The following is a 22,834-nucleotide window of genomic DNA, read 5'->3' as shown; positions in this document are numbered from 1 at the left end:
CCAATATAATTTAAAAAGTAATATTACTGATATATTTGCTATAAATTACATAACAGTATTTATTAAAAGAATTGAAATATTAATGTATATTCTCAGTAGTTTTAATTTGCTAAACCAGGTAGTTTTTCTAGTAATAATTGTCTCTTATGTGAACTGAGAAAAAATATAATTTCCAGCTTTATTTTTTCAATTGGTAATTTTTATTTTCACTAAATGTTAAGTAGCAATGTAATCATTCATATAATAATAGATTAGTGCACAATTGTATGTCAACACATTATTTATTACCTTAAACTGTCTGGAATTTATTATTAAAGGGTTACGCTTGCGTAAAATTTACTATCGTGGAAATTCAGCTTTTTTGTCTTTTGGCTAATCTCATCACTGTTGTTGAGTGGATGTTTTCTATCCAAAGAGCTAATGGGGCTACACATCCCGCAAACCGGACCTTCTATTCTGAACGATCACAGCATTGATGCTGTAATATCTTATTGATCATTATTTATGTTAGTGACGGTCATGACTAGGATGTTGATAAAGGCCTTTTTTTCCTTTATTTCATTATTTTTTAATGGCGGGTACTTGGAACTATTGTCCATTTGCCTCAGAAAGTGCCAGAACTGCTTACTCTCTTCTCGTTACCCAGTGGGCATCTGTGGCGAAGCCACAGTGGTGTTGCATCGTCGCCCACGTCACACAACCACAAACCCATTTATAGGGCGGGTCACATTCACACACAAAGGAGAAAGGACATAGAACACAGAGAAAGAGACATCCATGCTCTGAGCGGGATTCGAACTTGCAACCAACAGCTCTGCAGTCAGACGCGCCAACCACTCGGCCACTGATCGGCTTATTTCATTATTATTGGTCTTTGTTTTTTTTTGGGGGGGGGCACTTTTTTATATTTTTTATTTTAAAAACATTTAACTGGAGAATTTTTTTTATTTCTCCAAATTCTTCAATTCCTATTATTTTTATATAGTTTTCAAATAAAAATATTATAAGCATTCTAAATAAGTTTTCTAAATAAATATTTCTCTAATCATAATTGGCCAAGATTTATTTTCTGTTGAGAAAAGTGAAGCAAATTTCAGTGTAGCCAACTTTCAGTATTTTGATTTTGACTGTTAAGGAATGCACACTTTAAAGCAATTTTTGTGCATTTTAATAGAAGAAAAAGAAACATTTGAAGTAAGGAAAGGCATTTTCAAATAATGAATCTTGTCTTTTAAATAAGCTCTAGTAATAAGTGTTTGCATTGAAAGTAATGTTTCAAGATATAAAAATTTGCTTTTCTGCTATGTTTGAATGTTATGTTTAAATGAAGTTATATTCAAATTTGGGTTTATATTTAATTCTTTTTTTTTAAAAAAAAAAAAAAAACATTATTGGCATATTTCTTTTGTCTAATTATTTAAAAGGTGAATTTAAATATCATTTAGGACTTTTTCTGATTTTTTTTCTTCAAAAAATCCGTTAAGTAAATTTTTTCAGCTACATATTTATTTAGATAATTCTTTGTTTTGCTTCAGTTACATCCTTTATATTTAACAATGCATTTTTCCCATCTTTTAAATTTTATATCCTCGAATGTATTTTCACATACTGCTACAAACATAAAAATTTTTTATAAACTTATGCAAAAAATTTTTATTGTTCCACAATATTTGCTGTGCCAAAATGGTTAATCTGCTGTTCATTTCTAATTTAGTTTCAGTAAATCTTTGCATTTGTTCTTAATTATTATTTCTCTAATCTTTTTAAATAATATTTTTAGTCTGATGGAGTTGAAATGGAAGGAGGAATGAGAGGTCCTCCTGGTCTTCTTGAAACTCCAGATCTTCCTAAAGGAGGCTACCTAAGAGGAATGCATGGAGATTTTAATGGGCCTCCAGGTAACTTTCATGATGGCCCCAGGGGTATGAGAGGTGGTCCAAGAGAATTTCACGATAGTCCTGATGGGTAGGTTTCATTTCGATATAATAAATTTGAATAGAGTAATTTTTATTCATTTTTAAAGAAATAATAAATTTGCTTTCATTAGATTCGTAGAGTTCTAATTAAAAATTTAAACTTGTTTGATAAAATGTTGATACAGCTTACTTAAAAGTTAATGTAGCAAAAATAATTATTGAATTAACTCTCCTTATAAAGCATTGTGTTAAATCTTACCGTTTTGAATGCTTTATTCTTGATGTTCCACTTTTTTTTAAAACTTATTTTAATGAATAACAATTTCCTTTCAAATTTTGATTTGTAACAGAAAATTTATTTAATCAATGTAGTATTCTTGGCCTCACTTTCATTTGGCTACAATTAGATTAAATTAACTTTTATTGTGACTTCACAAGATGGAAATTTTGAGTTATGCATTTCCAGTAATCTTTTCAATACTCTTAATATCATCGTAAATATATCTTTCAGTTTTTTTTTTTTTCAATTGTAGGTGAGGCAATATATTTCCTTATAGTTTTTAAAAATTAGTTATTATTATGACATGCAAAATTTGAATGCACATTAGAGTAATAACTTTTTGATGTGTTCAATTTGTGTAAATAACACTGTAAATGATCAAGTACTATTCTTTGGACAGCGAATACGGGACGCCCACAATCACCTGCCCACTAAACATACTGCAGCTGCCTTTTTGGACTTGACATTATTTTTATTTATTAACAAAACATTATTTTTATTTATTAACAATTATATTTATTAACAATTATATTATTATATTTATTTATTAACAAAACATTATTTTTATGCATTAGCAGTGGTCTCTACCGTGTTACCATGATATTTTTTAGTTACCTAGGGTATTAAAATAATAAATGACAAAAAGTATTCTTAGAATTGATAAAGAATATGAAGTTGCATAAAGACCCATAAAAAATTTTAATTAGATAAATGCAGAGAATTGTTATTTATGCAATATTCCACATGGTCGCAAAATATGTTGGACCCCCTAGTCTTAAATGTAACAAGCAAGTGTGTTAGTAGTGATGCAAGTGTGTTAGTAGTGATTTAAAAAGTGCCAATAAGGATTGGGGTTTTTTTTTTTTTTTGGAAAGAAAATATCTTTACAAAACTAATAACTAAAAAAAAATTTTTTTTTTATTAAGTTAATATAAACTAAACTAATTATCTTAACTGTTTTAAGAAAATGTTCTCTTTTTATTGAGCCAAGATTAACTTTCTTATAAGAATTTTGAATTTGTATATTTTGTTTTAAGCTGTTGTTCTCAAAATATTTTTAAAAAAAATTTTTTTTTTTGTTGTTAGACAAAACTTGGAAGGGTACAATTTCCCCGATGATGGACAAGGGAATTATCCTCCTGATGATTTTCCTGAAGATGGCTCGAGACGAAATTTTCCTCCAGAAAGATTTCAAATGTGTAATGACCAAGGTGCAATGTTTCGAGGTGGTCGGAGACCCATGTATCCTGAAGAACCACCTTATGGTGATGAATCTGAACCTCCATTCCATGAAAGTCAATTCCGTGGCGGGCAAAGGCCACCATTTCGTGATGGACCTCGTTTTCGTGACGGACCACCTTTCCGGGACGGACCACCCTTCCGGGATGGACCTCCTTTCCGGGACGGACCACCGTTTCGAGATGGTCCATTAATTCGTGACGGACCATTACTGCCCGACGGTCCCCCAGCTTTACGGGATGGCCCTCCTCTCAAATTAAGAGATGGTCCACCATCACGAGATAAACCTTTGTTACATGATGCTCCTCCAAATGCTAGTCTTGACGGCCCACCAGATGTTTCTGATGAGCCACCTTTGCATCGTTATCCTCCAGATGATTTTGATGAAGGATTCCCTCCTGGACCTCCATTTGACGATCAATTTCCACCTGAAAATGAGCGATATCCTTCACAAAGGGATATAAAAGAAGAAAGATTTATGAGAGAATGCTTTCCTCCTAATGAAGATGATTCTTTTAGACCCTATGATGACCGTCCATTTGAAGATCGTTTTCCACCTGGCCGTGGTCGTTTCCCACCCAGAGGTAGAAGATTTCCTCGTGGTGAATTTGATAGGTTTAATGATCACCTCTTCCCTGGAAGAGATGATGACTCATTTGGTCCAGATTTTCCACCTCCTGAAGATAGGTAAGTTCCATTCTTCATCTATTTATTTTTAAAGAGAGATCTCTATACTGCTTACAGAGTTATTTGATTAAATTCTTAATTAATAATTATTATTAGGGTGACCTGGGTTAATTCCTGATCAAGAAATGCAAACATCTATTTTGTGAAAAAAATTTCAAGATAGAATTTTAATATTTACTGGAAGTTTGAGGCTATATGAGATGAGTCCTATGCTACCTTCTTTTGTTTGAAAATCTAATTAGAATTTAAAAGATTTTAAATTTTTAATGATCAGGAATTACCCCTTCTCTTGATCATTTCTGGGGTAATTCTTTATCACTTCTGGGATAATTACTGATCACCAGTTTTTATTGTAAAGGGGCTGTTTAAAAATAGTTATATGATGGTAATTAACAAATAAGACATCAAGATCAAACAAATAAACCAAAGAGATATGTTTAAGCAGCTAATAAAATGATTTATTTAAAAGCAAGAATAAAGATTAACACTTTAAATTTTCCAAAAATTTTTGCATCATGCCATACATTTTAGGCAAGCAACCAACTCATTCTCATGTTCTGCTGGAATATAAGAAAGAGTTCCTTACTTTTGCTGGATTTTTTTAACTTCATTAAGTGAGAGTGTGAATTAAGTAAGGTATGTCAACAGCTCTGACAGCGGCTCTCACACTGAAATTTTCATTTTCAATCATTAAAAGAAATTCACTAATTTAGCTTTCTTGAAACTTAGTATCATTTTTAGGCTTATAATTTCTCACCATATTTATATTTGGCTAGTTTATAAACTTAAAAATTATTCTAACAATGCACACACATAAAATTAGGATAGAAGCAAGATAAGACAAATCAGAAATGGTGCAAATCAGAACACATTTGTCTTGTATACAGTTAAAAACAAATTTTGTGATTACAGTTAAAATATATTTTATAGTTGTTCCACTTAATAAATATGAACTGTTAATTAAGAAAAGACAATTAGCTATTTATTAGCTATTTTTTATACTATTTATAAGAAAAAATTACAATGATCAATAATTACCCTATGTGTAGGGGGCAACATTTGATATAGTTTCCTATAATTAATTATAATATTTACAGTAGATGTGAAACAATTTAACAAAAGCTTACACTATTTTTATATCAAAGGGGAAAAAAAGTAACTCAAAATATTTATATTTTAGATATAAGAGAAGGAGGGGGATCTTTGCAGAAATGAGCACATTTTGAAACCCATCTTTGAAATGGAAAATACAGAAAGCTGTTTAAAAAATACTTATTTTGTTAGATTAAACAAAAAACTATTATTAAGTAAATGTAGTTATAATTTAGTAAAATGTACAAGCATTCTTGTCCATGTTTAAAATTTAAAAAATAATAATTTTTTTTAAATAAAACTTAAGTGATCATTATTCACCACAGAAACAGAGTGATCGTAAATTAACCCGGGTCACCCTAAGTTTAAATTTCATCTTTCTATGAAAGAAAAATTTTTTCTTATTTTTTTATTGTGATCCTTTTTAAATTAGAGTCGTACTTAAAATGATAGAACTGTACACAGACTGCAGACCTCCTATTTTTCCATCTATTATTTCCTACTTTTTCTAATATTTTTAAAAATCATCTGCCCCCTTTGAACATAGTGACAGCCAAGTAAACAGATTAATGACTAAAGATGAAGTATTTCAGATGCAAATGTTTTTCAATTCATTCGTTTTGAATGGGGTGTGAGGAAGGGTTGACTTTTTATTATGTCAGGTTCTGTGTCTGCTTGCCAATTCATTTTTAGCTAGAGTGGCGGAGAAATAAAATCGCTTAAAGATAAGATTGAGATACACATGTTTTCCCTTCTGATTTCGATTAATGTTTTACAGAAATGTTGAAACCCAAGTTAAACTCTAGATAGTATTAATAATCCTGTGCCAGAATTACGGCAATATTGTTGCAGAACGTTAGATAGTTTTTGCAGAAAGATTTTTCTTCGGGAAGTAAAAAATTGTAAATTTCTTTTCTGCAGAAATTTTCAAAAGATTTTTTCTCCTCAGCATTATGTTCATGCCTTATTCGTAATGAGAAAAAAATGCTCATGATTTTTCTCTACTCATTTGAGAATAATGAAGTAAATATTTGTTTTTCTTTTCTCCAGAAATTTTGGAAATTTTTTTTTTCCATCCAGAATTATATTCAAACAATGTCTTTCTCGCGCATAGAAGGGAAAAGAAATGATCGCGATTTTTCCATTTTTATTTCTTCATGATGAAAAATGATGAAGTAAAAAATTTTAGTTCTTTTTTTGCAGAAATTTTTGAATGATGTTTTTTACTCTGTTGAACTAGTTTCAAAAGATGCTTTTCTCGCCCATCAAAGGGGAAAGAAATGCTCCTGATTCTTATTCTATTCTTATTAGAGGGAGGGGGGGATTCGATAATGACTTGCTTCAGCTAAAATCAGGGATGAGATTTCTCTGCTTTTTTCTCTTTTATCTCTCAAATTTCAGCCATTTTATTGAAAACTCCCTTTTTCTAAAAGTTTAACTTTTTTTAATATAAATACTCCGCTTTTTATGAAAATTGAAATAAAATAATTATATTTATTTCCGATTTTCAAAGATAAATAGAAAATTCAAATAGTTGCAACCCTTCCGAATTTTTACTTATTTTACCCATTTTCTCTGCTTTTACGCTCAGAAGATTAAAATTAGAAGTTGCTGCTTCAAACTAGACTTTTAGAAGTCCAAAGCCTGGAATCTGCTAAAATCTTTATTCTTATTCACGCGATATTAATATCAAACATAGATTTTCATATTTACCTGTTATAAAAGTTGCGTGTTGAGATTTTGATTTAAGCGACTTAAATATCGTACATTACAATTTTAATTTACGAGATTTAAAAATCCAATAATGCGTTTTTTATTTACAGGGATGAGATTCTTCCGTGGATTCGCGGATTTCCGCTTTTTCTCAGATTTTTCCCGCTAATTTCCGCTGAAATTTTTTTTTTTTGCTCAAGTTAAAATATTTTATGAGGAATTAAATTTTCCGCGGAGCGAAATTATTGAAGTCCTCATTCCTCCCTCTGAAGTTTCTCTAAAAATCATTTCCTTGGGATAAAACTGGTTGATCTTTATACAGGGATGAGATTTTTTTCGCTTTTGTCTCTCGAATTNAGATGAGAGCAGAAAAATTATGACTATTTTCTCCGATTTCACGCACAGAAAATAAGATTTTCCGTATTTTTTATCCGTCGGCGGGATTGCTCGTATTTTCGTAATTTAGACGTCGCTGCTTCTTGTATTCTGGAGAGAAAGCAAACAAAAAAAGCGAAAAAAAAAATAGAGGTGGATTTGGGGTGAAAATATTTATTTGCTAATTCAATTAATCTTGTAAATTTTTATTTATTGTGTAAACAAAAAACAATTCAAACAAGCCTTTTAGAAATCCCAAGTCCAGACTCTGCAAATATCTCGATTTTTATACACGCAATTTTAATATCAATCATCGATTTTCGTATTTACCTGATTTAAAAGTTGTGCATTGCAATTCTTATTTACGCTTTTTAAATATCGCACATTATGACTCGTATTTACGAGATTTAAGAATCTAATATCATGTTTTGTATTTTTGCATTTTTAAAATCGCGATTTTATTATCAAACATCGATTTTCGTATTTACCTGATTTAAAAGTTGAACGTTGCGATTCTTATTCAGGCCATTTAAATATTGTACATTGCGATTCTTATTTACGAGATTTAAAAAACCAATATCGCGATTTGTATTTACGAGCTTTTAAAACCCTATGTAGCTACGCGAGCTTAAAATCCAATGTCGTGATTCGTTTTTGCGGTTGTAATATCGCGCGATTTTAAAATTATGCATCTTGATCTAAAAATTACGCATCATGATTTGTATTTTCGCATTTTTTAAGTTCGATGTAGAGTTTCATATTCACGTGATTTAAAAGCCTCATTCGGGATTTATAATCACATGCATTACAAGTTTAAACAAAAATTTGACAAAAAAAGTGCGATATTTATATATATATATCTATATATATTCTTGGATTTCCTCTTTTTTACTCTCTGACTACTCTCATCCCTGTATTTACGCGTTTTTAAAATCCTACATAGGGATTCTTATTCAAGTGAGTTTAAAATCCAATCTTGTGATTCGTTCTTGGGCCATTCCACGTCAAATCATACAGGATTTTACAAAAATGGCACCCACCATCTCAGATTTTGATGAAAATTAGTACACTTATTGAATTTTTTGTGCTGTTTTCAAAAATATTAATTATATTTAAATAAGTTAGGGGTTTAAAAGTCATAAGACTTCATATTTTTGCCAAAATGGCACATTTGCCGCCATTTTGATTCATACATCAAAGGCTATTAATGATTGTAACTCACTTTATATTCGTCATAGAGCAATAGTTTTTTTAATTTTGTTCAGAATAAAGTAATCTGGCATTTAAACACTTTTTTTGCAAATAAGTATCTTACTTAGTAAATGGGTCTGTTTTGCAGGTTTTTGATCAACGGAGTTGAGTAACTTCTGGAGATGATTTCTGGCAACGCGATTTATATCGTGATTCATATTTATGCGATTTATATCGTGATTCATATTTATGAGCATAAATCGCAGTTTGCATTTTTAAAATCGAATATAGAGTTTCATATTCATGTAATTTCAAAATTCATTATCATAATTCATATTCAAGAATTTTAAAATCCGAGATTAGTTAGTATAGAGGTAACTGTTTTTCTATTAACGATAATTAGTATATAAAGGCATTATTACAACATCAGTGAAACTGGAAGAGGATATATTCAAAACTTGCGCTCTGTACTTGCAAAGAGGAATGTGACACAGGCATGTAAGAAAAAAAATAGTATTTGTCAAAAGATGTTTGAAGATGGGCTAACGACTAAATTAATCACCAATCTGTTTGTGTCAGTTTTGCTATTACTACAAGAATATATAAAACCTTTCCGAACTGAAACACCTCTCAGTCACAAGTGCATTACAAGCAATTTGACCTTGTTAAAGTTTTTTTTGTTGCTTGTTTTGTAAAAAATGAAGCATTTGCAGCAATCGGAAATTCCAAAAATAATAATAATAATTATTGTAGATATAGCAAACAAAAGTAATCACTTTAAAAGTGATTTAATTTTTTTTTTTGGAAAAAGAGTTATTAACTCAGCACCAGAATTCAAAACTTCAAAAATAATGTTGCTGTTATTTATACTATAAAATACAAAATTCTTATAAAATGAAAAATAAATATCTAAACAGTTGCTAATTATCATGTAATTTTTCAAACTAAAACAGCAATTTTTGTATGTTACGTAGTTACTATATGTTTCAACTTCACAATTATTGATAAGTTTCAGATGGTAGATTAGATTATAATATGAACACTGTGATTCCAATTCTAAAAGTTTCATTTCTTTTCAAAATAGTTTAAAATATGTTGCTGATATTTTTACTATAAATCATGTGACAGTATTTATTAAAAGAAATGGAATGTTAATGTATGTTCTCAGTACTTTTAATTTCCTAAACTAGGCAGATTCTCAAGTAATAATTGTCTTCTTTATGTGAACTGAAGAAAAATATTCTTGTTTATTTTTTCAATTGGTTATTTTACTTTTTACTAAATGTTAAATATCGATGTAATTAGTCATATATTAAAGAATTATTACAAAATTTTATGTCAACACATATTTATTTATTATCTTAAATGGTCTGGAATTTATTATTAAACTATTACACACAACACATGTAAAATTTTCTCTTGTGGAAATTCAGCTTCTTTTCCTTTTGGTCAGTCTCATCCTTGGCTAAAATTTCAATAAATTTAAAAGATAGTTTGCTCTAGAAATCATGTTCTTTCTTTCATATTTTTATTTTATAAAGAACTCCATATTCAGGGATGAGATTTTTCTGCTTTTTTCACTTTTATCTCTTCAATTTCAGCTTTTTTTTATCAAAAATTCAGATTTTTCTAAAAATTTAACTTCTTTAATAAGTATTCCGCTTTTTCAGAAAATTCACCGATTTTAAAAAAAAAAAACAGAAAATTCTAACTACATAGCTACCAATCCTTTCTCATTTTTACTTATTTTAGCTATTTTCTCCCCTTTTACTCGCAGCAGATAAGATTTTCCGAATTTTTTACCCACCCTCCAGATAGGTCCAATTTTTGTAGTTCAAACGACGCTGCTTCTGACAAGTCTTTTAGAGGTCCCAAGTCTGGAATCTGCTAGTATCTCGATTTTATTCACACGATTTTAATATCAAACATAGCTTTTCATATTTGCGTGTTTCAATTCTTATTCACGGGAATTGAATATTGTACGTTACGATTCTTATTTACGAGATTTAAAAATCCTATATTGTGATTTGTATCTACGCCTTTTTAAAAACCTATGTAGCTATTCTTATTGACGCAAGTTTAAAATTCAATGTCTTGATTTGCTCATGCGGTTTATAATATCAAACATTGATTTTCATATTTATACGTGATTTTAAAATAAGGCATTGGGATTAGCATTCAAGCATTCTAAAAATTCATAATTCTTATTTATGCAATCTAAAAATTATGCATCATGATTCGTATTTACGCGATCTAAAAATTATGAATCGTGATTTATATTTACGCGATCTAAAAATTATGAATCGTGATTTGTATTTACGCGTTTTAAAAATTCTATATCCCAGTTTGTATTTTTTCATTTTCAAAATCGTATATCTAGTTTTATATTCATGTGATTTCAAAATTCATAATTGTTATTCATATTCACGCAATTTTAAGATCAACTATCGCGATTCTTGTAAGAAGTAAATTTTTTTTTAAATTAGTTACTATAAAGGTGACTGTTTTTCTAACGACGATTATTAGTATATGTAAGTGTTACAACATCAGAGAAACTGGAAGGGAATATATTCAAAACTTACATTCTGTGCTTGCAAAGAAGAAAAAATAGGATTTGTCACAAGATGTTTGAAGATGGACTAACGACTAAATATAGCAAACATAAAAGATATAGCAAACAAAAGCAATCACTTAAAAAGGGATTTAATTAAAAAAAAATTTTGGGGGAAAAAGAGTTAATTAACTCATCATCAAAATTTTATTTATAATTGCTGTTATTTATGCTATAAAATGCAAAATTCTTATCAAATAAAAAACAATTATCTAAACAGTTGCTGATTGTCATGTAATTTTTCAAACTAAAATAGCAATTTTTGTATGTTAAGGAGTTACTATATATTTCTACTTCACTGTTATTGATATGTTTCAGAGGGCTCTAGTTAGATTAGACTATAATATGAACATAATGATTCGGTCCATTGTTAAAGTTTTTTTTTCCAATATAATTTAAAAAGTAATATTACTGATATATTTGCTATAAATCACATAACAGTATTTATTAAAAGAAATGAAATATTAATGTATATTCTCAGTAGTTTTAATTTGCTAAACCAGGTAGTTTTTCAAGTAATAATTGTCTCTTATGTGAACTGAGGAAAAATATAATTTCCAGCTTTATTTTTTCAATTGGTAATTTTTATTTTCACTAAATGTTAAGTATCAATGTAATCATTTATATAATAATAGATTAGTACACAATTGTATGTCAACATATTATTTATTACCTTAAACTGTCTGGAATTATTATTAAAGGGTTGCGCTTGCGTAAAATTTACTATCGTGGAAATTCAGCTTTTTTGCCTTTTAGCTAATCTCATCCCTGCATATTGTACATTTAAATAAAATTGACTGTGAGTGGGGTTCTTATTGCAATTTCAGATTTGTTGCAAAATAGTTAATACATGTGCATATTCCATCGTAAATATATGAGGTATTTCGATAATTTTTTCGGCAATAATTTCTACGAATTGTTACTTTTTTTTTATTCTAATGAATTTTTTTAAGTAATATTCATGATTTTTTTAAAAATGATTATTATTTAATATTAATATTATTACGGCACGTTAAAAGTTATCTCCTTAATCTGTGTGTGTTTCAGTTGTTCATTAGACCGTTATTGCAAGGAATATTCCCCTTTAAAATAAATAAATAAAAATAAAAAATCTTGATGTTTTTTTTATACAATTGAAAAAAAAGCTCATATCACTTATCACCAATTGCAAAGCTCAAATTACTTATTTGTTTAATTTATTTTTATGTAACAATTAAGTATCAATTTAAAATGTGTGTGCATATAATTTGAGAATTTTTTGTAATTTCAGGTTTCCTGCCCGAATCCCACCTGGGCGAGGTCCTCGTCCACCCTTTGAACCTAATTTCAGACCACGTGGCCCACGTTTCTCTGACGATCCTTTTTTAGGTGATGGCCCTTCAGGACCACCTATGCGCTTTAAAACTGTTGATTACACTCACAGATCAGCAGCCTCAGTTGGCGAAGGTTTTAATCATCATTATGAATATGAGTCAGAATTTCAAGATGATGTTGCACAGTTTCGAGGTAGGCCATTAAAACAACTTATTATTTTTATTTTATTTTTAGGAAAGATTTCTTTTACTTCTGCTTTGCGTATAGGCGTAGAAGAATGAATCAAAAAACTTAGCTTGCATATATTTCTATAATGCAATTCAAAGTTTTTAGTATAACCAATATGGTAAACTCATACAGACTTTAACTGATTTATTTACTAATTATAATTATCCAAACTGAAGTGAAAAATTGATCTTCTAGTGTTTCCTTACCGAATGTACTGACTTTTAAAATTTATTTTTAGACTGATTTTCAACCTTTAATGATAGTTAATTTAACCACTAAGTTGTCACTCTTTTGCCTACATGATAGATTTTTTTTTATTTCTATTTAGTAGTTAAGATTCAAGCAAAACTTTCTAGTTTTTAGTTAAAAGTTTAAACACTCAAAAAGTGATGACTGTCTTTGATAAACTTTGATTGACTGTCTGTCCTTTGAACTTGATTAAAAGTGAGACTTTCATTAACAGTTGTTTAATTATATGAACTGCTGTCCACATGAATTTGCACCAAGGAATTGAGATATTTTTTCGGGTGACACTCTTCATCTCATCAATCTTTTTGCCTAGGTTTCAAAACATAGACAACAAAACAATTAATTTCAATTAAAAAGAGAAATTCAACTTTCAAAACAAGCTATAATATACATCATAGTAAGATAAAATCAAAGTATCTGCGCACCAGGGATGAGATTTTTCCACTTTTTTCACTTTCATCTCTCGAATTGCAGCCTTTTTATCAAAAGCTCCGATTCTCTTACAGTTTAACTTTTTTTAAAAATAAATATTCAGCTTTTTCAGAGAATTCAGCTGTTGAAATTAAATAATTATATTTATTTCAGATTTTCAAAACAGAAAATTCTAACTACATAGCTACCAACCCTTCTGCATTTTTAGCTATTTTTTCAGCTTTTATTCGCAGAGGATAAGATTTTCCGCATTTTTACCCACTCACCAGATAGCTCGTATTTTCGTAATTCAAATGACACTGCTTCAAACAAGCCTTTTGGAAGTCTCAAGCCCGGAATCTGTTTATATCTCAATTCCTATTCACCTGATTTTAATATCGAACATTGCTTTTCATATTTATGTGATTTGAAAGTTGCGATTTGAATGTCCTACATTGCGATTATTATTTATGAGTTTTAAAAATCCAACATCGAGATTCGTATTCACGCGTTTTTGAATATCTATGTAGTGATTCGTATTCACACGTGTTTAAAGTCCAATGTAGTGATTTGTTCATGCGGTTATAATATTGATTTTCGTATTTATACGTGATTTAAAAATAAGGCATTGGGATTTCCATTCATGCTATCTAAAAATTATGCATCGTGATTCATGTTTACGCAATCTAAAGATTACGCATCACGAATCATATTTACGCAATCTAAAAATTATGAATCATGATTTGTATTGACACGATTTAAAAATTCTATATCGCAGTTTGTATTTTCTCATTTTCAAAATCGAATATTGAGTTTCATATTCAAGTGATTTCAAAATCCATTATTGTGATTCATATTCACGCGATTTTAAAATCCAAGATCGCAATTTGTATTCAGATAGATTTTAAAATCGACTTCTTCTTTAATTAGTTGCTACAAAGGTGGCTGCTTTTCTATTGACGATTATTAGTACATATAGGCATTAAAACACAGCGAAACTGGAAGAGAATATATTCAAAATTTGCATTCTGTGCTGGAAAGAATAAAAAATAGGATTTCTCAAAAGATGTTTGAAGATGGGCTAACGACTAAATTAATCAGCTATCTGTTTGTGTCAGTTTTGCTATTACTACAAGACTATATAAAACCTTTCCCCAACTGGAGCACCGCTGATTCAGAAGCTGCGTTACAAGCAATTTTTTGTTTTTGTTTTGTGAAACATAAAGCATTTGCAGCAATCTGTAATTAAGCAAAAAGAAAGAAAAAAAAAAAAAGATATAGCAAACAAGAACAATCACTTAAAAAGTGATCCATTTTTTTTTTTTTTTTTTTTTTTTGGAACAAGCAAAATCTAAATTTTAAAAAATAATGTTGCAATTATTTATGCTATAAAATGCAAAATTCTTATCAAATGAAAAATAATGATCTAAACAATTGCTGATTATCATGTAATTTTTCAAATTAAAATAGCAATTTTTGTATGGTAAGGAGTTGCGATATATTTCTACTTCACAGTTTTTGATATGTTTCACACAGCTCTAACTAGATAAGATTATATTATGAACATAGTGATTCCAATTGTAAAAGTTTATTTCCTTTTCTAAATGATTTCTAATAAAGTCATGTTACTGATAGCGCCAAACTTCACCCTTTGTTGAACTAATTTATATTTAGTTTTATAAGCAATATATTAGTATGGAGTACATGCACATTTTATATTTTTAATAAACTAGATAAACATTGTAGATAAATTGTAGTTATGAGATGCTTTTCATTTGTATGAAAATTGCATAGATGTATCTACACTGACTGCATTCCATTCAGAATTTTATATCTTTTTTTTTTTTTCAAGAAAACTTCTGTTATGTATTTTAAAAACCTCTTTTATTTCTTTGCAACTATGGGGTTAAGAGACAAGGTTTTTGAAATTGAGTAAAACCCATGCTCTAGTTCTACTTTTAGCTTAGTTATTCATAGATTTAATGCTCAAAATTAAAGACATAGAGCTTATTTTCAATAATAAAAGTTTGTTTTTCAATATTTTTATGCACTAATTAAAATGGTTTGATATACCATTTTAAAATATGTTGATCAATTAGTAGAAGCAAACTTTAAAATTACATTAATTAATATTTTCTGTTTTACTGAAAGATTTGCATGAATCACCCCAAGATAAGCCTCAATTTAGAAGGTATGCCTTAAAATTTGTGTCTTTTTTTTTCTTCTTTTTTTCTTTTTTTTTTGTTNTTTTTTTTTTTTTTTTTTTTTTTTTTTTTTTTTTTTTTTTTTTTTTTTTTTTTTTTTTAATGAATTTATTACCCAAATTTTTTGTCTTTGAAACAAGTTTATTGGGCCAATCAAATTTTACGCAACTTATTTAGTTCCATTATGACAAAAAGTTTTTAAATGATATTCGTTCCTTCTTTTAAACTGTGTTGTACTAACTGTCAAAATCTAGTACTTGAGTAAAATCTGTGTAAAAGTTCCATAGAATACCCTAGCAAAAGCTTAAATAATTCGGACCTCCTTCCTCTTTGTGCATAAATCTAAAATTCTTTTTCGTAATACACAACTTAAAAATAGTTTAAGTGCTCAAAAAAAATTTTTTTTATTCATATGTTTCATAACATTTTATGCATTCCATTAGTGGTGATCATGGGGTTTTAGTAATAAATGACAGTTTAAACCAAGCTTGGTTTTTTCACCATTATTTAAACCATTCAAAGAATATCTTTTTTGTAAGAATTCAAAAATGGTCATGTTTATGTTAGAAAAGAGGATAAGAGAAAATTCTAAAAGATATAAGGCTGGGCTATTCCACGGTAACTTACGTTACATTCACATAAACTTTATTGCACTGAAAACTTAGAAGCAAACAAATAATACTAATGCACATATTAAAATAAAGTGATTTCTTAAAATTACAATCAAAACCAAAAGGAACCTAATTAAAATAATTAATATTTTCTAATTTAAACAGTCTAAAAAACTAAAATTTGTGTGGTAACTTACGTTACTGAAAAAGGAATGGCATAAATTTGCAATATGCTTAAAGGCAAAATTTGATTAAGATTATATGTATCATTTTTCAGACAGATCTAAATATTTCTTACGCCTAGATTTAAGATTTTACTTCAAAAGTTAAATTAAATATAATTTTTTAAATGGGTAACTTGCGTTACGAAATTCACTTTGTATCAAACTTTTATTACAATAATGTACAAATGCAAATTAAGATATTTAAACAGTGTAGTACAAGGGAGAAAAAGTCTACATGAAGTAAATTCAGAAACCATTGATTTGCACACTTGACTCGTTCAGTGTGCGCTTTGCACCTCGTCTTGGTATTCACGTGAATAATTTTCTGCTAAATCTACTTGAATAATTGCAGTGTCCTTATCGAATGATGGTAATGTCACAGCTTTGACTTGCCTTCTGTAAGCAAGCGCTTGTTCACACTGGTTTTAACATAGTTTCGAAACTGTGGCTTCAGGTTCTTTATGTGTTTGAATTTCCTTCTTCTATCATTTTTCAATTCTAACCATTTAAGTTTTCTTTTTGGGTTATTTTGTTTAGTGAATCTTCAAGTTGACGAGAACAAGTTTCATATTCTCCTGACCAGCACTCATCTGTTTTTTTTTTTAAACCTAAAAATAATTTTCTATAGAATTTCAAAAGATAGAACATTATGGAATTTGCTGAAGGTTTCAGTAATCAATCCCAAGTTTTCGTGATACTTACAAAGACAAACATTTCTTGGAAATTTGCTACTAAACAATACATACTTTGAACGGAGCTCAAGTAATTTAGTTTTTCCAATTTTGCAGTCTGGATTTTCTTCTATAAACATTTGGTGCATTTCTCAAACTGAATGACGAAGCTGTGCTTGTACTTTCTTTTTGCCACCATTAGCATCTCTAATTATAACTACATCCTTTATTCCTGGTGCTTGTCGAGAGATCTCTTCCGATTTTGAAAACATATGAATGCCAACACCCAATTAAATAAGTAATGCAAAGATTTTCCTTAAAATTAATATCTTACGGCAGTGTTTATTTATTTAAACTTTAGTATTGTAACTGGATACATCTTATTCAGTTTATATGCGAATTTTCAAGAGAAATAGACTCATTGGTAATTTACATTACATGCTTCTCAGTAACTTACGTAACACGTATTGAATAGTGCACAAAACAATAAGTAAGTCATATTTGAAACGAAAACTATTGTTGCCTCTAAGAAAGTAAAATTATTATTCTTACTTTTGTATCACTTGTTCTTTTTTACACATAAAAACGTTTCCTAGTTTTTGGTAACTTATGTCACATGCATTAATGTTTAGTTGAAATTTATGTTATTAAGTGAATTTAAGAACAAAAACTTATTTTAACACTGCACAATATTTCTATTGAGTGTAATAAGCAATATTTATTCTTTGGAACATTTTGAAGGGAGGATAATGTTAACTTATTGATTTTCAATGTTCCATGTTCTTCACCCAAATCAAAACAAGCAAATGCCAATGTTCAATGGGTCACCAACACTAAAAAACTAAATTCTCAAAAAAATTTATTATAAATTATCAAATTTCAAACCTTTCTAATTCAAAAAATATCCAAAATAATGACATTATTCTTATTTGAATTTTCCAATACTTTACCCCTTTTTCAAGCAATTTCCCGGCTACTTAAATTACCTTATTACTATAGATTAAATTTGAATTAAAACTATTTTGCTTGAATGAGACCTATTATATGGACTAATAAGGCGATGATAAGCTGAGAAAATACTATCCCATATCTTCTGATATTACTAGGCTGATATATTGTTAGTAGACTCAGCCTTTATTTAAACCTTCGAGTACCAATGTGGTCATAACACTTAAATACAAATCAATAATCAGCACACAAAAAAGACAGTATTTCTGGAAACTTTATGCGTATTTAATATTGCTATTTAATGACTCAAAACAATCTGAATTAAACCAATTTTATGCATATTTAATATTGCTATTTAATGACNTTATGGTTAAATATGATTCAATATCTAAAACTATATAGGGTATCCAATATACAGTGCACTCCCGATTATCCGGGTTAATCACCGGGACAGGTCGCACCGACAATCGAAAAACACGGATAACCCGAAAATTCCTTTTTCTTAAAGAAAAAATTAATGTCAGCTCAAAAAATATAAAAATTACTGACATTGCATGCTGTATAACATCAAACTAGGAATTTTCTTTTTAGCGTTTGCTGTTTAAAAAAATGTGTAATTTGCCATATATGGGCACATATTTTTGCAAACCCTAGTAATGTCACCGTAATCAAATCCTCCCATATAATCTAATAAAGTTTCCACAGATTATAGAGCAACAGAAATCGTATTTCCTCCCTCATTTACTACATCTTCTACATCAGTTACTATCATCATTATTTGATTTAATAACATAACGATGTCTTCATCCGTCAAATAGTGAAAGCCAGGCTCACACTTTGAAACCAATCTTCTAACTTTTCTTCATCAAGGATTTCGAATTTCTTTTGCTTGTTCGAGAATACTGTTATCATATTCTTCTTGAATATCTGAAGAAGATTGTTCATCAAGCAGTATGATCTTTCTCCACGATCGTGATAACGTAGAAGATTTTACCTTTGACAATGTTGCTGATATTTCACTTACTGCAATCCAATAAAGAATATTGCTTCCAAAAATTTGGTAGTGTTATGACTTCATGAATCAACTTTTTTTAATCTTGAAATTGTTTCGCTTTAAATTTTTTGTGATAATCCGGAATGAGCACGGATAATCCGCAAACCGAATAATCCGAGCACGGATAATCGAGAGTGTACTGTAGTTCAATTATCTCGAAGTGCGCATCAGAGCAAAAACACACTTGTGAATTATTTTCAAAAAATACCTCCGATGAAATTAATCTGAATCTTATGGGGTGGTAAATATTTACTAGTGGGAACCTTTACTTTTTTTTTATTGGTTTGAATTTTTTTAGAAAAAAGTATCTAAAAAAATATACTAGTTCTGGCGCTTTGTTTCATAAGTGACACTATCATTGAAAAACAAAGGTTAGGTGAAGATTGCAAAAATAAATAATGTGTTGGATTAGAAAATAGATAGGTTTTTTAAAATTTCAAACAAGTCTGAATTTATTTTTGAAATCTGACTAGAGATCAGGGTTGGCAGGTTTTTGACATGTGACAGTTTAAACCATGGGTCCACGTCAAAAACATCACTGTCAAAAATGTCAAAAACCTATATTCATATGTGAAATTTAATTAATACGTAAAATTTATATATTTTTTATAAAGGATAGTGTTTCTAAATATGTTCTAGAAAAAATAAATTTTAAATTTTGAAGAAACACTTATATTTTGAATAGTAACCAAAATCTTGTACTTTTGAAAACTCACATCTTTTGTAATATTATGTATTCATTTTCATGTGTTATTGAAAATCTGCAGTGATATTATTAAGAAATTTATTTATAACCAAATTTAGTGTATAGTAGGGGTGCACAACCTTTTTGAGTGAAGGGCCACTTGCACAGGTTTGCCTAACGAAGGGCCGCAGATCTATTTAGACAAGTTAATGAAAAATGTAGTAATGTTTATTTAAACATTAGCGTTTCATTTTTTTTATCAATAAACTTAGTAATATCAATAACTTAGTAGTGTTCCATTATTAGAATTCATTCAAAAATAAAAAAAATTATACTTTTTTTTTTACAAAGAAAAAAACTTGCTATTTTTATCATATGAACAATAGATTTATCAAAATAAGTAAATATTGAAGAAAAGAAATGTGTTTTTTTTATCATATCATGCAATACGAAAATTCATTTTAAAATTAAATTTCTAATAAATGGAAAAAAACTGCAATGCCCACAGAATGAAAGTAGGAAAAAGTTTAGTCATGATTAAGTAATATAAATTCAAATTAAATATTTTAATTGAAGAAAATTTATAGGTTTTAAACAAAAGCCTAAAATAAAAACAAAAATGTGATAGTTCAAAATAAAATTCAATGCTTATTTTGTAATGTGCTTTATTATTTTATTAATTATTAGACTTTTTTATATCGTAAACAGTTTCCTTTTTTTTATCGAAAAAGATCACTTAAGCAAAAAAAAATTGAAATCTAAACTACAGACAGTGAGCAGTTTACAAATTAACGTTTTCCGTCATTTTATGAATTTCTTAAGTTTCAATAACATTGCATTTAAATTAGGGAGGGTTTCGAATCTTGCAAAATTCGTTATTTTGAGAAGTGTGCAGATTTGAAATGGAATTGCCACGACTAATGCACATCATTGGTTGATTATTCAAACACACAGTTCGAAATTTGGGGATCTCTATAATATCGTATTAAAAGAGAAATTGAAATTTTAAAAATCATTGTGATGTCTATAGCAAAAAGTGTGTGAATTTTCAATATAATCATCTCGAATCATGTGTAAAAGTGATTCTTGTTTAAAATTAACAATATAAAACATCATAGCTTTGAAAAATTGAGATTTAAAAAACCACTGAAGAATCTGTAGCAATAACTGATTAAAATGCTATTATCAAAGATCAAGTATTTAAAAAAAAAAAAGGGGGGGTTTCTTCAACACAGTAATAGCTGCTGAAAAAGCGATAAACTAAATCTCCATGGGGTAACCACTTTTGACATAAAATAAATGGGTGAAATGTAGGATTTATCAAAAAATTAATTATTGTGGTCAGGGAGAGACTTAAATAAAACTGGAAAAATGAGGGAATTTAATTAAAATGTTGTAAAATTAATTCTTTTGACTTTTACATACCTATTAGTCCAATATTTTATATTTTATTTTCCAAAACGATATATCTTGTGACATTTTTATTTAAATGTTTTTCTTTTTTTTTCAACAAAAACTTTTTTATATTTTGTTTAAGAATAAAGCATAACTAAAAAATTACTTCTGATTGTCACCTGTTATAAAACCAGAAATAGTTGATAAAATCGTCAAGAAAAAAATTGTTTTTAGATGCTTTTTAATGAAATTTGGTTTTGCTCATTGTATGCCATGCAGCAAAAGACTTGCATATGAATTATTATGATTAGATTTTCCTTTTATTTGATATAGAAAGCTATCCATGATGTTATAAGTATTATATCCCAATACCTTTAAGTAGGATGCATTTCAAAATAGTCAAAAAGTCGCCTCTTCTGTAAAAATTGTGAGAAACCTTAATTATCCTTACTTTCAAGACCTTTAAACCTTTTCCTACATTCAGCAAAGTTATTTTTTGTGTGTTTGTTTTTTCAACTATATTTCTCATACCTGATATATATGGGTCATTCTTACGAAAACTGTCATTTTTCAGTTCAGAAAATCCCAAAAAAGTAAAGTGAATAAAAAGCTCTGAAACATTTTTTATATTAATAGAAATATGAAATGGCATTATAAAGAAAGTATATATCCTATAAATTATACTTAATATTTAAATTAATCAATTTTTTAAATAATTAATTTATAATTAATTAATTTATAATAATTAATAATTAATTAATTAATTTAATAAATAAATTAATTAATTTAATAAATCAATTTATTAATTTTTTAATTTATTTTTCAAATTAATTAATTAATTATTAATTATTTTCACTATTTAAAAAGTGAGGGAATGACACTAATAGTGAGGGAATGATATTTTATTTTAATACATGTTTTTATCTAAGTTACATCTACCTAAAGTTTGAAAATGATAACATACTAAGTATATCTAATATTTATTATAATTTAGTCTTATATATTTAATAGTTTTTACAGGTTTGGGAAATAAAATTGGCTGGCACGATTGAACAAAAAAAAATTTAATAATATACTCATCTTGAATCATTCCCTCACTTCAGCGTCATTCCCTCACTTTATACACTAGTGAGGGAATGACGAATTCAATAAAATTTAAAAATAACAGTTAGGCCTAATTAATTTCTGAAGTCAATCACATACAATTATATTCATACAAGAAAGCAACATATAATTATCCACTTTCTCGATGAAGTTGTATTTTATTTTACTCTAAAAAATGACATGAGGGAATGACAAATGTAAAAAATTTTACCTGGTTTGATTCATTCAAATTTATTCCACAGCAAAGCTTCTTTAAGTTGAAGATGGAAACATACTGCAATTTTGTTCTATGATGCCAGTTGTTAACTTCTGAAGTTTTTATTAAAATATTTTTATTCTAAGAAGATTGCAGGTGATAAGAACATTGTTGTGAGGGAATGACGCGAAACACTGGGGACAAAGTTTAAAATAGTGCTGTGTTAATATTTTTATCAGAAATTAAATTTAAAATTGATTTTCTGAATTCTATATTTCAGTATTCTGAAATAAAAAACACGAATTTGTAAAAAAAAAAATTTTATTTCAGAAACAATTTTTTTCTTTTTTTAAATCAGCAGTGGGGACAAGTGAGGGAATGACATATTGGTATATTTTAATTACCTAAAATAAATAAAAAATAAAAATTGATAATT

At 28.4% G+C, this 22,834-nt stretch overlaps 1 protein-coding gene across 6 annotated transcripts in view; it reads left to right on the top strand.

Annotated features, from left to right (window-relative positions):
• LOC107456112 (YLP motif-containing protein 1) overlaps nucleotides 1–22,834 on the top strand; it is a 132,705-nt gene that overhangs the window by 54,545 nt on the left and 55,326 nt on the right. For all 6 annotated transcript variants that reach the window (XR_011637579.1, XR_011637578.1, XM_071184666.1 and 3 more), the window contains 3 exons: nucleotides 1,781–1,965; nucleotides 3,283–4,122; nucleotides 12,375–12,610. Coding sequence is in view for 4 of the 6 variants with exons in the window: in XM_071184666.1 (XP_071040767.1) it covers nucleotides 1,781–1,965; nucleotides 3,283–4,122; nucleotides 12,375–12,610 (1,261 nt within the window). In the remaining 2 variants the exon portion in view is untranslated. The remainder of the gene's footprint in view (nucleotides 1–1,780; nucleotides 1,966–3,282; nucleotides 4,123–12,374; nucleotides 12,611–22,834) is intronic.

The sequence above is a fragment of the Parasteatoda tepidariorum genome, chromosome 8, assembly GCF_043381705.1.
Source record: "Parasteatoda tepidariorum isolate YZ-2023 chromosome 8, CAS_Ptep_4.0, whole genome shotgun sequence".
NCBI classification, from domain to species: domain Eukaryota; kingdom Metazoa; phylum Arthropoda; class Arachnida; order Araneae; family Theridiidae; genus Parasteatoda; species Parasteatoda tepidariorum.
The sequence above is the reverse complement of the archived record's forward strand: the minus strand, read 5'-3'. Positions and strand labels throughout refer to the sequence as shown.